The sequence below is a fragment of the Vombatus ursinus genome, unplaced genomic scaffold (assembly GCF_900497805.2).
Source record: "Vombatus ursinus unplaced genomic scaffold, bare-nosed wombat genome assembly UNPS02007612.1, whole genome shotgun sequence".
Taxonomy (NCBI): Eukaryota; Metazoa; Chordata; class Mammalia; order Diprotodontia; family Vombatidae; genus Vombatus; species Vombatus ursinus.
In genome coordinates this window covers 4,936,210-4,950,142 of record NW_020947390.1, presented here as the reverse complement: position 1 = coordinate 4,950,142, position 13,933 = coordinate 4,936,210, and the positions used below count along the sequence as shown (strand labels likewise).

The 13,933-nt window shown below is 34.7% G+C and overlaps 1 protein-coding gene across 3 annotated transcripts in view; it reads right to left on the bottom strand.

Annotated features, from left to right (window-relative positions):
• DYNC2H1 (dynein cytoplasmic 2 heavy chain 1) overlaps positions 1 to 13,933 on the bottom strand; it is a 363,910-nt gene that overhangs the window by 321,947 nt on the left and 28,030 nt on the right. For all 3 annotated transcript variants that reach the window (XM_027849539.1, XM_027849541.1, XM_027849540.1), the window contains exons 13-15: positions 10,374 to 10,469; positions 5,463 to 5,615; positions 5,288 to 5,386 (exon numbers count right to left, since the gene is read on the bottom strand). In XM_027849539.1, the coding sequence (XP_027705340.1) occupies positions 5,288 to 5,386; positions 5,463 to 5,615; positions 10,374 to 10,469 (348 nt within the window). The remainder of the gene's footprint in view (positions 1 to 5,287; positions 5,387 to 5,462; positions 5,616 to 10,373; positions 10,470 to 13,933) is intronic.

Here is a 13,933-nt window from a genome sequence, read left to right as displayed (position 1 = left end):
TTTGAGAGAACTAGAAAGCGATTCAAGGACTCAACTATTCAAAGGAAGACAGAAGTGATATACAATTAGGATAAGGCATACTGTTTCCAATGAAGAAAAACACAAAAAGGTTAAAGTTGCTTCAAAGACAGTGGGAAAGTTTTGATCATTCGGGCAGCACAGAATAGAAATCTCTACATCAAGTATTCACTGGTATTTTCTTGGCCATCTTTACTTCCTCAATGTAGCAATTGTTTCTCATAGATTAAAGTGACATAAGAAAAGATGAAAAAAATAGAATCAATGTCTTTCCCTTTGTCCATTTCCCAATTTTTCATTAGTCAGTAACTAGTCAGAATAGGCCAGACTAGAGATTTGGTAACTGTATAGACTGTCATCTTCTCATCTTTATCCATTCATTAGGTGTGCTATTGACTACACACAGAAAAAGTGACTTAGATATGATTTCTGCCATTGGTAATCAGTTGTTTCTCTTCTGTTAAGATAGTCAATTTCATGTTAATATGGTCCATTTTATTTTTATCATGTTCGAATCTAGCCTCGAAGACTTACTGTGTGACCCTGGACAACTCATTTAATCTATTTGTCTCAGTTTCCTCAACTGCAAAATGAGGATAATAATAGTACCTACCTCCCACAGTAGTTGTGAGAAAAAAAGAGATAAGATTTTTAAAGTGATTAGTACACAAATATCAGATAGGAGACTACAACAATATCTCACAAAGATTACACACTGTGATCAAGTGAGATTTATACAAGAAATTCAAAGATGGTTTAACATAAGGAAAACCATATAATTGATTATGTCAATAATAAAAGTAACAAAAATCATGTGATTATATAGATAGATGCAGAAAAAGCTTTTGTCAAAATACAACACTCATTACTATTAAAAACACTTGAAAGCACAGGTATAAACGGATATTTTTTTTCCTCAAAATAATAAGCAGCTTCCTAATACCACGATCAAGCATCATTTTTAATGGGATAAGCTAGAAACTTTTCCAACAAGATTAGGAGTAAAACAAGGATGCCTATTATCACAAATATTATTCAATATTGTGTAAGAAATGCTAGCAATAGCAATAAGAAGAGAAAAATTAATTGAAGGAATAAAAATAGGCAATGAGGTAATAAAATTACCTCTTTCTGTGGACAACATGATGCCATACTTGGAAAATCCTAGAGGTTCAACTAAAAATTAGTTGAAACAATAATTTTAGCAAAGTAGCAGGATATAAAATAAACCCCCATAAATCATCAGCATTTCTATATATCACAAACAAAACCCTTCAAGAAGAGATGGTAAGAGAGACCCCATTTAAAATAACCATAGATAGCATAAAATACCTGGGAGTATAGCCCAAGACAGACCCAGGAACTACATAAACATAATTATAAAACACTTTTTATACATGTAAAGTCAGATTAAATAATTGGAAACAGTAACTGTTCATGGGTAAGCAGAAGCAATATAATAAAAATGACAATTCTATCTAAACTATCCAATTCTATCTAAAATTCTATCTATTCAATGCCAGCCCAATTAAATCACCAAAAATTATTTTACTGAGCTAGAAAAAAATAAAAACAAAATTCATTTGGAAGAACAAAAGTTAAAGAATATCAAGGAAATTAATGGGGAAAAAATGTAAAGGAAGAAGTTTAGCTGTACCAAATTTTATACTATATCATAAGGCAGTAATTATCAAAACTACCTAGTACTAGCTAAGAAACAGAAAAATGGATCAGTGGAACGGAGTAGGCATACAATACACAATAGTAAATGATTATAGTAACTTTGTGTTTAACAAATATAAAGATTTAAGCTTTTGGGATAAGAATTCACTATTTGGTAAAAAATTGTTAGGAAAACTGGAAAGCAGTCTGGTAGAAATTGGGTACAGACCAATATCTTACACCATTTACCAGGATATGGTCAAAATGGATACATGACCTAGATAAAAAGGGAGACATCATAAGAAAATTAGAATAACACTGAACATATTACTTATCAGACTTATGAATAGAAGAATTTATGAATAAACAAGAGATAGCATTGTGATATATAAAATGGATAATTCTCACAACATTCAATTAAAAAGTTTGTACAAATAAAACTAATGTAGCCAGAATTAGAAAGAAAGTAGAAAATTGGGAGAGGAGGGAAATTTATAGACAGTTTCTCAAATAAAGATCTCATATCTCAAATACATAGAGAACTCTGTCAAACTTATAAGAATAAGAGTCATTCCCTACTTGGTAAATGGTCAAAAGATATGAACAGGAAATTTTTCAGTGAAGAAATCAAAGCTACATGTAGTCATATGAAAAAATGCTTTAAATCATTATTGAGAATGAAATTAAAACAACTTTGAGCAGTCCTGCACAACATACAGCCCACAGGCCACTTGCTGCCCACCAAAGGATTTCAGGCCTATCAACTGGCTAAAGTGATATAAGTGAAAAATGACAAATGTTGGAGAGGATGTGGAAAAATTGGGTCACTAATTCACTGTTGACAGAACTGTGAATTGATCCCATTATTTTGGAGAGCAATCTGGAATTATGCCTAAAGAGTTGTAAAACTGTATACCTTTCGACCCAGAAATACCAATACTAGGTCTGTTTTCCAAGGCGATCAAGGAAAAAGGAAAAGAACTTCTATGTTCTAAAATATTTATAGCAGCTCTCTTTGTGGTGGCAAAGTACTGGAAATTGTGGGGATGTCTATCACTATCAATCAGGAAATGGCTAAACAAGTTGTGGCATATGATTGTGATGAAATACTACGGTACTGTAAGAAATGGTGAGCTGGTTGATTTTAGAAAAACATGGAAAGATTTATATGAAATAATGAAGAGTGAAATGAGCAGAACCAAGAAAATGTTGTATTGTTCAAAGAATGAATATTGTTTGAAGAACAACTGTGAATGACTAAGTTACTCTTAGTATAAAAAATCAACTACAAAGAATCTATAAAAGAAGATTCTATCCACCTCCAGAGAAATAACCGATAAATAGAAGTATGCATAATGTGGTTTTATATGTATTTATATATCTAAGTCAAATAGTGGCATTCTCCAGTGCAGGGTAGGGAGTGAGCAGGAGACAGTTTGGAACTTAAAAAGTAATAAAAAATAAGAAAAATTTAAAAATACAATAAAATTGCAAGGAGTGTGGGGGGGGGAGCATTTACTATGTGACAGGCACTTTGCTAATGCCTAGGAATACATATAAAGGAAAAATACAGTCTTTATTTTTTTTAAAAAGTGCTTAGCATAGTGCTTGACACATAATACACACTATATAAATGTTAGCTATTATTATTTTCGGTCATATTTTAGCAGCTTGCCATGTCTTTAACTTTATGATTCTCTTCCTGGAGAAAGTATTTAGAGGCAGAATGTTATAGTAGGAAGAGAACTAGTATAAAAGGTATTTCCTCACTAGGAGTTCTCTTTATCAGAGGTTCTCAAAGTGTGTTCTGAGGGCCTAAGTGGATGCCCTTTCAGGGGGTCCGCAAGGTCAAAACTATTTCTATAATAATATTAACATGTTTTCATTCCTAACATAGTAAATATTAATAGATAAATCCCATATAAACAGAAGCTCTTGGAAGAGTCCTCAAAAATTGTTAACAGTGTAAAAGGGTCCTGAGCCCAAAAAAGTTTGAGAACCACTGCCCTATATCAGTAAAATAAATAGAGAACCCCCCCCCCCCAAAAAAAAGATTCATCCTATACAGGCAAGAGAATTTGTGTAGTCTGAAAGTCTTTGGGCTCTTTCATTTCTTAATATTGAACCACAATTTCTGACATATTTTCTACTATTCTCCCTTATGTCCACCTTCTTAATGAAGATATCAAGTGTAAGCATTTATGTTTTGGTTTGATTTTGAAGGTCTTGTCAAGTCTGCCATAGAATTACTTTACTTCTTAATCATCAAAATAAGGTTCAATAGGAACATGAAACATTAATGTTGAGACATAAGCTACAATGTTGGTCTTTTTGTTTATGTTAATCACATGCAACAAAAAGTGAGATAAACCATCCCATGGAACAATGTTTCTTGTTCCTTTGGCTGAATGATGAAATGGCCTTCTTTATTTGCCTCTCCAAGAACTGTTGAGTCATTTGGTTTCATGGAGTAAAAATGTCAGTATTGATATGGTTAAATTACTCCAGTAAAGTCACCTCATCACTTTTTTTTTTGATAAGGAATTAACATTTAGAGTAGCAATAGTTAAATCAATGTTTATAAACAGTCTAAAAACTGTTTTCTTAGCAGCATCCTGACACTACTCTGCAAGAGAAGAGGTCATTTAGTATTTTGTTTTGTTTCAGATTGCCAAATAAGGTATCACCTAATTGACAATCTCCCGACAATAAGCTTCTTCTGTCTCTGTACAGTTCTTAGCTAAGCCAGTCACTACACAGCAGTGTATATCACCACAAGGATACCTGAAGCCTTTCAATTTGGTAGAACCAGCCAGAGTACCAAGTCATGCCATGATGAATCAACAGAAGGACACTTAAATCTTAAAGCACTAGATAAATAAGTTTTAATTATGAGCAGTGAAGAAGCTTATACTAGAACATTGGACTTAGAGTCAGAAAGCCTTTAGTTCAAATCCTGCCTCAAACACTTCTCTCTCAGCCCCAGTTACTGCACTTATAAAATGGGAATAATAATAATAACACAGAATTGTTGTGAGGATCAGTGAGATTGTGCACATAAAGTGCTCTGCAAACTTTAAAGTACTATATAAATATTAGCTATTATTAAAATCATTGTCATCCTTCTCCTCCTCCTCATCATCATCATAATACCTCAAAATGCTGTTTGAACATAGGGAAAAAACATCTCAACCACATAAAAATGAATTAACAACTGGTAAATGGAAGTTGTATGGCTCAACAACAATATGCTGACAGCAAACAACAAATTAAAATTTGGCTCCAGTAAACTTAGATAAAATGGCTGGGCACAGATCTAAATAGTTAAAAATATCATAGGACAATATTTTCATACTTTTGAAATATAAATACAATATGTATTTTATTTTAAATTTCTACTTAAATTACTGCCAAAGAATCCTAAATATTTTCCTGTTACAAGATCACAGAATTTGAAAGTTGAAAGGGCCTTTGGTGTCCAAACATGAAAGTAATCAGTAAGTTCACTAAAGACCTAAAGTTCATTCTTATATTATCCGTTTACTTCATTAGTAATTTGAAAGTTTCTGATTTCACAACTGATTGTAGTATTATAAGTAAGTCATACCTGTGCCTCAACACTAGCTAAACCAGTTCTCAGTTCCTGGAGCCCATCTTTCCAGCGCTGTTGCTGTCGAAGCAGGTCAATATTCATGAGCACTACCACCTGTTAAAAAGCAGAGGCTGGTTAGTAAAACAGGTGTGCTATACACAACCCCCTCAATTTTCTAAATAAAATATACCTTTTCACAAAATGTGGCATGCCACTTTCTTAGTTTTCTGTTTTCTGTAGCTAGTCGTTCAGCAGCACTTTGTAATTTTTGGATGTAGCCTTCTAATTCTTTAGGATTATCCCAGGTAATCTGTGACTTCTCTCCAGCACCAGGTTTTGAATTCTAAGTAAAACACAGATGATATACTCAATTACAATTTAAGCTATACCTTTCTCTCAAAGAGCTCAAAATATTATAAATCCTAATATCATTCATACCTACTACATGTCTGTGTGGTCTGAGAACTCAGTATACCCAAGTTAAATAATAAAAGAGTAAGTAGATACATGTCTTGGTTGCCCTATTTTTAAAAGATAATCAGGTCTTTGTCTTCTCAGGGAAGTCTACATCACACAGGGGACAGAGTTCCAGACTTGAAGTCAGGCAAAATTCAACTCATGACTCTAAAATTTCCTAGCTGTATGAATAGGACAAGCCACAATCTCTAGAAGGCAGCAGTACTGTGCTAGAAAGGCTTCCAATATAGTTCAGGAACAGACTATATCTGCATTTACAGGACCAGCCTCACTGACAGCAGAAAGGCTAGCCATGTGGTGTTGAATTCTAGGGTCATAGCAAACCCTTGAAATAAAAAAAATTACAAATTGGCCCTCAGTTCAATATAGTCCAAATCAGCTTCTGCATTGATCTTGGCAGAGTAGTAGAAAGGAGTCATGACGAAAAAAATGAAATATTATATTCTAACAAACACAAATTGACTGGTTATCAATGAAGGTGTCCTTCCTGAATTAGATATCTTTGAAGTTAACTGGTTAAAACCAAGTCAAAAGAAATTAGAAAATATGATGTGAGATTGAGAAAACTTCAACCTAACATTTTTAAACAAACTGTTGACTCTGAAAACTTGAAAGAACAGATACATATGCAAACTAACCATTTCCTAAGAAAGTTTATCCAATGTAAATCAACCACCACAATGAGGGGACTAAAGAAATCTAGAAACTGCTTTATGTAGAATACAATCAAAGTCTTTGTAAAGCACAGGAGGTTAACAAAAAAGGCTTTCCTCCATGTCAATATTAAATCCTGTAATTATGACATTTACCCCATCCCATTCCATCTCATTTGGAAGTATGCCCTCATCTGACCATTATTCTAGGGTTAGTTTTCATCTAGTCTTTATGCAGCCTCATCTTTACCTGTTGAAAGTCTTCAACAGCTAACTTAACTTACTACCTCTCCCATAAAATCTTCCCTGATCTCAATTAAATGATCTTCTCTTCTTTCAATTCTGCATGGTATTTTGTGACCTACGTATGCATTTACCATGTGTTATTTTGTATAGCTTATTTACATGTTATTTTACCCCAACAGAAAACAAATCTCATGAGATAAGGAATTTTCTTAGAATTTTGTATAATCCAAGTGCTTAGCAACATTCTGTGTACATAACAGGTGCTTAACAAATGTTTGTTAATTGAATTTTAAGATTATGAGCCTTTGCTCATATCAAGAAGGGATAATTTTAGAGAAGCAACAGAACCTGCCACAAGGGGTATAAACAAAAATTCAATATAGTCCTCAGAAATACATAAGAGACAGAGATGAAGACTGAACAGTGGGTCTGACAGCTAACTTAATGTCTAATCTCAGAAGTATACAGAAACTACAGGTCAAGGCAAATCAATGCACTAAAGCCAAGAATCACGATACAACTAGATACCAGAGGGAAAGAAAAAGCAATAGATCAAATCAAGTAATCTGTCAGAACAGTAAATATGTGGCATTAAAGACAATGAAACCTTAAAACTGAAGCAATTCCTATTTTAAACAGGAATCCTCTCATTCACTTTCTGTTGGCACACAAGCTAATCCTAAGAAAGTGCCAGCCCAGGGCTGAAATATCACCAGGTAAATCATCCATTCATTCAAACATTAACCTAGCACCTCCATGGGAAAAAGAAAAAACAAAGTACAAAACATGGCCCTGAAATCAAAGATCATCTAATTTAGTTAAAATGATATATGAATTTTTATAAATAAAATCCAAATAACAATAAGTAAATAAGAGAATAATAATCTAATTTGATGTAAGATGAGAAAGATGATTTACAGCCAGGGGATTCAAGCAAAGTTTCATAGAAGTGACAACTGAATGGGCCTTCAAGGCTTAACAAGAACTGGACAAACAAAGTTTATCCTTGTTCCTGAGCATCAAAACAGTGCCTTACACATAGTAGATATTTAATGAAAATTTAATTGAATAGAACTGAATTTTGACATGAAAATTTGTCTTTCTAGCAATCTGCTGAATAGAATTCAATTTATAGATATAAAATATGTCTCTATGTTTTAACAGCATTTTAGATTTTCTTTTTTTGTGAAAAACTAAGTATATTTCCCTTCATCCTATCCTGCCCCCCCCATTTATTCTATTCTCTCTTTTGACCTTGACCCTCCTCAGAAGTGTTTGCTTCTGATTACCCCCTCCCCCAATCTGCCCTCCCCTGTATCATCTCCCTGCTCTCTTGTTCCCTCCCCCCACCATTTTCCTGCAGGGTAAGATAGATTTCCATACCCAATTGAGTGTGAATGTTATTCCCTCCTAAAGACAAATCCTATGAGGATAAGATGCACTCATTCCCTCTCATCTTCCCCCATTTTCCCTCCACTTTAAAAGACTTTTCTTGTCTGTTTCATGTGAGATAATTTACCCCATTCTACCTCTCCCTTTCTCCTTCTCCCAGTATAATCCTCTCTCACTCCTTAATTTTATTCTCTAGATATTACCCATTCATCTTCAACTCACCCTGTGCCCTCTATCTATCTATCTATCTATCTATATATATATATATTTACATACACATAATTTTTTCCCTCCAATGACCTTAATACTGACAAAGGTCTCATGAGTTATAAATATCGTCTTTCCATGCAGGAATGTAAACAGTTCAACCTTAATAAGTCTCTTATGATTTCTCTTTCCTGTTTACCTCTTCATGTTCCACTTGAGTCTTGTATTTGAAAGTCAAATTTTCTATTCAGCTCTGGTCTTTTCATCAAGAATGCTTGAAAGTCCCCTATTTCACTGAATGACCATTTTTTCCCCTGAAGGATTATACTCAGTTTTGCTAGGTAGATGATTCTTGGTTGTAATCCTATCTCCTTTGCCCTCCAGAATATTATATCCCTTAATGTAGAAGCTGCTAAATCTTGTGTTATCCTGAATGTGTGTCCACAATACTTGAATTGTTTCTTTCTGGTTGCTTGCAATATTTCCTCCTTGACCTGGAAACTCTGGAATTTGGCTACAATATTCCTAGGAGTTTTCCTTTGGGGATCTCTTTCAGGAGGTGATCAGTGGATTCTTTCCATTTCTATTTTGCCCTCTAGTTCTAAACTATCAGGGCAGCATTTTAGGATTTTCAAAGGACATATATTACATGACACCCAAGACATACAAATATAAACTAATTCAGAGAGAAAAGGACATCAAACTTCCAGATTACAAATATCTACCTTTGTAATATTTTTTCAAATAAGTCAACAAATATTTGTTAAGCACCTAGTATGTGTCAGGTACTGCTTGGGACTGAAGATATAGTCTGAAATAAAAGTCTCTACCCTTAACGTACTTACATTCTTCTGGGAAAATAACATGCACATATATATTATATATATACATATTTGTATTTTTATATATATATATATATATACACATACATACATACACATATACACACACACAAACACACAAACTATGTACAAAGTCATGTGGGGGGAGAGAGAGAAAAACCAGCAATTATAACCAAGGACTCCCACAGGATCCATAAATAGATTTCAGAGTTTATAAACTTAAATGGGAAAAAAACTTACACATTTATTTTCACTAACCTTTAAGTGAAATTTAGCATTTTCCTCAATTATTTAAAAACATAACCTGAGAAGGGGTCCATCAGCTTCACATGACTGCCAGAAGGGTCTGTGACATAAAAAAGGATCGGAAAAGGCTTCGTGTAGGAGACAGTACTTGAGCTAAGCTATGAAGGAAAGCAGAGTTTCTAAGGGGCAGGGGTGAGGCAGGGAGTGCATTCAAGCACGGGGTCAGATAGTACAAGAGCACAGAGGAGGAAGATGGTATGTCACAGAGGAAGAAAAGCAAGTCAGTCAATTTGGATTGCCCATAACATGTGAAAGGGAAAGTAAGATATAATACGCTTGAAAAAGCAGACCAAAGTCAGACTGGGAAGGACATTAAGAGTCAGAGAAACGAAAATGAATGTTGTATAATTTTAGTAATATACAACACAGTTTCGACCTCAGGAATTAAACATAACAGAATAAGGAATCTTGAACACTGGTACTTGAGGAAAAAAGAGAATTTTAGAAGACAGAGACTTGGAGAATATCTGAAGGGAAATTTCTGAACACTTCCAAGAGTCATAGTACTCATTTAAATCCAAACCAGAGGGGAGAAAAAAGCCCTACTTCATTTTTCAAAAAGAGAGTCATAAGGTAGAAAGGAAGAGCCCAAGGGAGAGTTGATCTCCAGAGATTTGTGGAAGAAGGGTCCCCACAGGAGATCAAAAGGGATTGTGTCAAGAGGACAAATGAGTGATTTTAACCATGAAGTAATAAAGTTATTTCTCTGAGATTTCAAGTGGAGAAGATACACAGAAATACAATGATATGCAAGGGAAAGAAAAAGGAGTTCACAGGAGGTGGTCATAAACTTCTCTTCAAAAAACATGGCAAGATGTTCAGTGTGAGGGAATGAATTAGCGAAAGAAGAGCAAATCTAAAATCACCTGATAAACTGAGTATGTTAGAGATGCAAAGAGATAATGAAAACAGTTGAAAAGCAGTATGTGAAGAATAGCACATTTCAAAATATAATTATAACACAAAAAGTCCTTTTACCTTAATTATTTGTTCAAATGCTAAAGCAGACTGTAACATCATTGGTCTCTGGCTTTGAATCATTTGCTGATCGATAGAATTGTAAAAATGTGCCACCTATAAAATAACAAATGGTCAGCAAAATGATTAACATTTTGTTATTTGTTGGACAAATACTTAACTGTTACCTTATTAAAATTCAAGCATTATTTTCATCTACAAATTAGCTTTCAAGAGACATGTTGTATTTTATCACCTTTTATATGAAAACAAATTCATTTCCTCAAATATCACATCAAAAATACACCAAAAATGGATACTTTTCAGTCATATTTTTCTTCACAATAATTACCCTCACCTAAAAAAGACTTTTTAATGCTTTTTAGCACAGATGAACCATTTTATTCAATATAAAAGAGCCAACCACATTCTTGAGCTTGACAGTGAGTTTCTGTATGAAAGCAAACTACCTTTTCCAAATTTAACACTAGCTTTTACCTCAAAAGTAGAATGGCTGCTTCAATGCATGCATACTTCCAGCATAAGTTTTTCATGACTCTGCACCTACCATATCTTTGGTATGAAAAACTGTAGGAATGTAAAGCAGTTAATTTTTTTTCACCTACACTACATGTGAGCACTTAAATACCTGGTGATAATGATGAAATTGATTACTTATAGATTGGATTCAATTCAACCAATATTTCAGTCCTATGCCAATGGTTCTGGGATATAAGGATGAACAATGACACAGCCCCTCCCCTCAGGGAGCTTATATTCTAATAAGGGGAAAACGTGTATGTAAGTAGAGAGGTAGGGAAATACAGGAGCAGCTGTCACATCTAGCTGAGTGTTTTGCTTACGTGGATTTCTCTGTAAAAAGGGAAGAGTCAGTGGGGATGTGGCCAGTATAACAGGAAAATAAATTACAGCAACAAAACATACCAGCCATCCCTGGGCAAATCATTTAACTTCTATGTGTCTCAGTTTCCTCCTCTATAATATGGAGATAATAATAGCACCTATTTCCCAGGGTGATTGTGATAATTAAATGTAATATTTTTAAAAGCACATTGCAAACTTTATATGCTATGTAAATATTCTCTATTATTGTGAAATGTTGTTGATTATTACTTAAGAGAACTACAAAGATGAATAATAATAGAAAGTAGATTGTGATAGAGACAAAAGTGGTTCAAGGGACACTAAGAAAACTGAAGAGGAGAGAGTATTTTTCAGTTAGATAACGAAAGCTTTTATAAAGAGTGTGGCAAACTGTCTGGATCTCAAAGAAAGATCTCCTGGGGGTAATCTGCTAAGAACTCATAGATAAAGAAGATAAAATCACAAAAATACCTAATCCAATTAATTATAAATAAAGTGTCTCATATCTTGTCAGGAAAAGTGAATGAATGCATCTAAGTAGGTACTGCTAATTTACAACATATGATTATGAAATAAAAAAAATTTCTTCTAAAATGGGCTAATTCTCAGTATAAGAAATTAGAAAAGAAAAAAAAGATTATTTTCTATCTTACTGAGTTCAAGCTGTAAAAAATGAGGAAAGAAAATCAGTGAGTCTTACTCTTCCTCCATACTTCCATAACCTCCATTCTCCCAAAATCCAAGAGAAGATAAAGACATGTCATTTCATGACAAAAATAATTATTCCCTTTCCCTTCTGTGCTAGGCTTCTATAAAGGGTTTCTTCTGGGAGATAAAGCTATAGAGTTACATATTGTTAGACAAATAAATGTTCCTTAACACCCTACTACAATAACCTTTTATACCCTAGTTTTATTTATACATATACACACACACACACACACACACACACACAAAATCTCTTTATCTCTGTCTTTCTCTCTCTGTCTTTCTCCCTCTCTCTCTCTGTATATATATACAGTTGCTGTATCAGGCAAGTGTTTTTCAAAACAGGAAGTCCAAGTATGGATTTTTTCTATTTTTCCCTCACAAATGTTGATAGTGATCTCCAACTGTAAAGAACATAGAGTTAACTTTGATCAAAAAAGTGAATGGGTATTTCTCTGCAAAAATAGAAGCACTCAAAGTGATTGTTCATTAACTTCAGATTTACAGACTACCAAATTCAAAGAACACTATTACCAATTAGAGAAACTTCATTACAGGAAATCTATATAGCACACATAAATAAGGGCAAAAATTCCACTTTTGTCAATACATCTCTAAAGGAGAGAAAATGTGGTATAGCGAATAAATGACCAAAGCCCTGGGTTCAATTTCCACTTTGGATGTTTTGCTGTGTAACCTTAGGAAAGTTACTTTACTTCTGAGGGTCCTAAGACAAATCTCCAAGCATATAAATTGCAGAAAAAATTGCAAAGCTGCTTTAGTAAATGGGCGTTCTTCGGATAGGGTTCTTTATTCCAATAAAGTCATAGGCCAGGACAAAATATCTGCAAACTTTCCTAATTTTAAAAAAACACACAATTTTGTTTCAAGAAATTATGCAAGGTGAGAATTTGCAAGTATATAGAAATAATTTCTAATGATTGGCTTTTTACACCAGGACAAATTTAAATTTGAGATGTAATTCCTGGAAAAGTTTTTTCCTAAACTGTGATTAGTGAAACTTGCTGTTTGAGGTAAAAGCTCATAAGATTTTGAGTTGTCTGATGGACCATAATAATCCATCGATAATCAATAATCCACTATCTGAGAGAAATGTCACAAGCTATTCAGAATGTGATACTGGTGGGAAGTCAGCATCGGGAAAAGCTGAGAAGACAATTTTAGCCTCAGTCTAAGATGGGATCCTCCTGGTTCAGTTTCCCCATTATGTTCTTTTGAAAAGGAATGTTACCCACCTGGCTATTCCTGAGTCTGGCTATGAGGTAGATTTGATACAGCATAGTTTTGAATTATCTGAATCCAAACAGAGCAAAGGATGTTTTATACTGTCGTGTCTGGGCCCCTGAAGTCTTTTCTGTCAGATTTGTGTCTTCTAGACTACAGGCCATTCACCTACAGTTGGTAGCAAACAGTGGGTACCAGCCAATGTCCCCCCATCGTTCTCTGGATGTAGCCTGTGCTTGGTTCCAGTCAACCTCCTCTTTGGGACCCCCTTGAGGCAGGGACAGCCCCTTGCCAGCAGTTTCAGAAGCCAAGACCTTCGCCCCTTACCCCAAAAGAACTTAGGTCCCATTTGTTTGAGGGGGGAATAATGAAGATGGGAGATAGACCCCAGAAAGGAAAAACCCTGGACTTTCCCACATGGCCAAATCTCTGGTGTTGGCCTGAGGCTGTAATCCCATCAACTGGCCTTATATTGTGGCTATGCCCAGTCTCTGTTACCCTAAACCTAGCCTGGCCCTCCAGTGTCCTACCTCCCTATGGCCCCAGGCCACTTCCCACCCTTAATTCTATCTAGGCTCCATTCTCCCTTGGCCACGCAGTCCAGGTCCCAGGAGTTACAGTCACCCCAAACTACTTGGCCACTCCTAGATCCCTCCCCCACAGTCTTTCTGTATATAAAGTCCATCTTGTCTCCATTAAGGTGCTTAGATTCTTAAAATCTAGCCATTGCTCAGATTCTTATA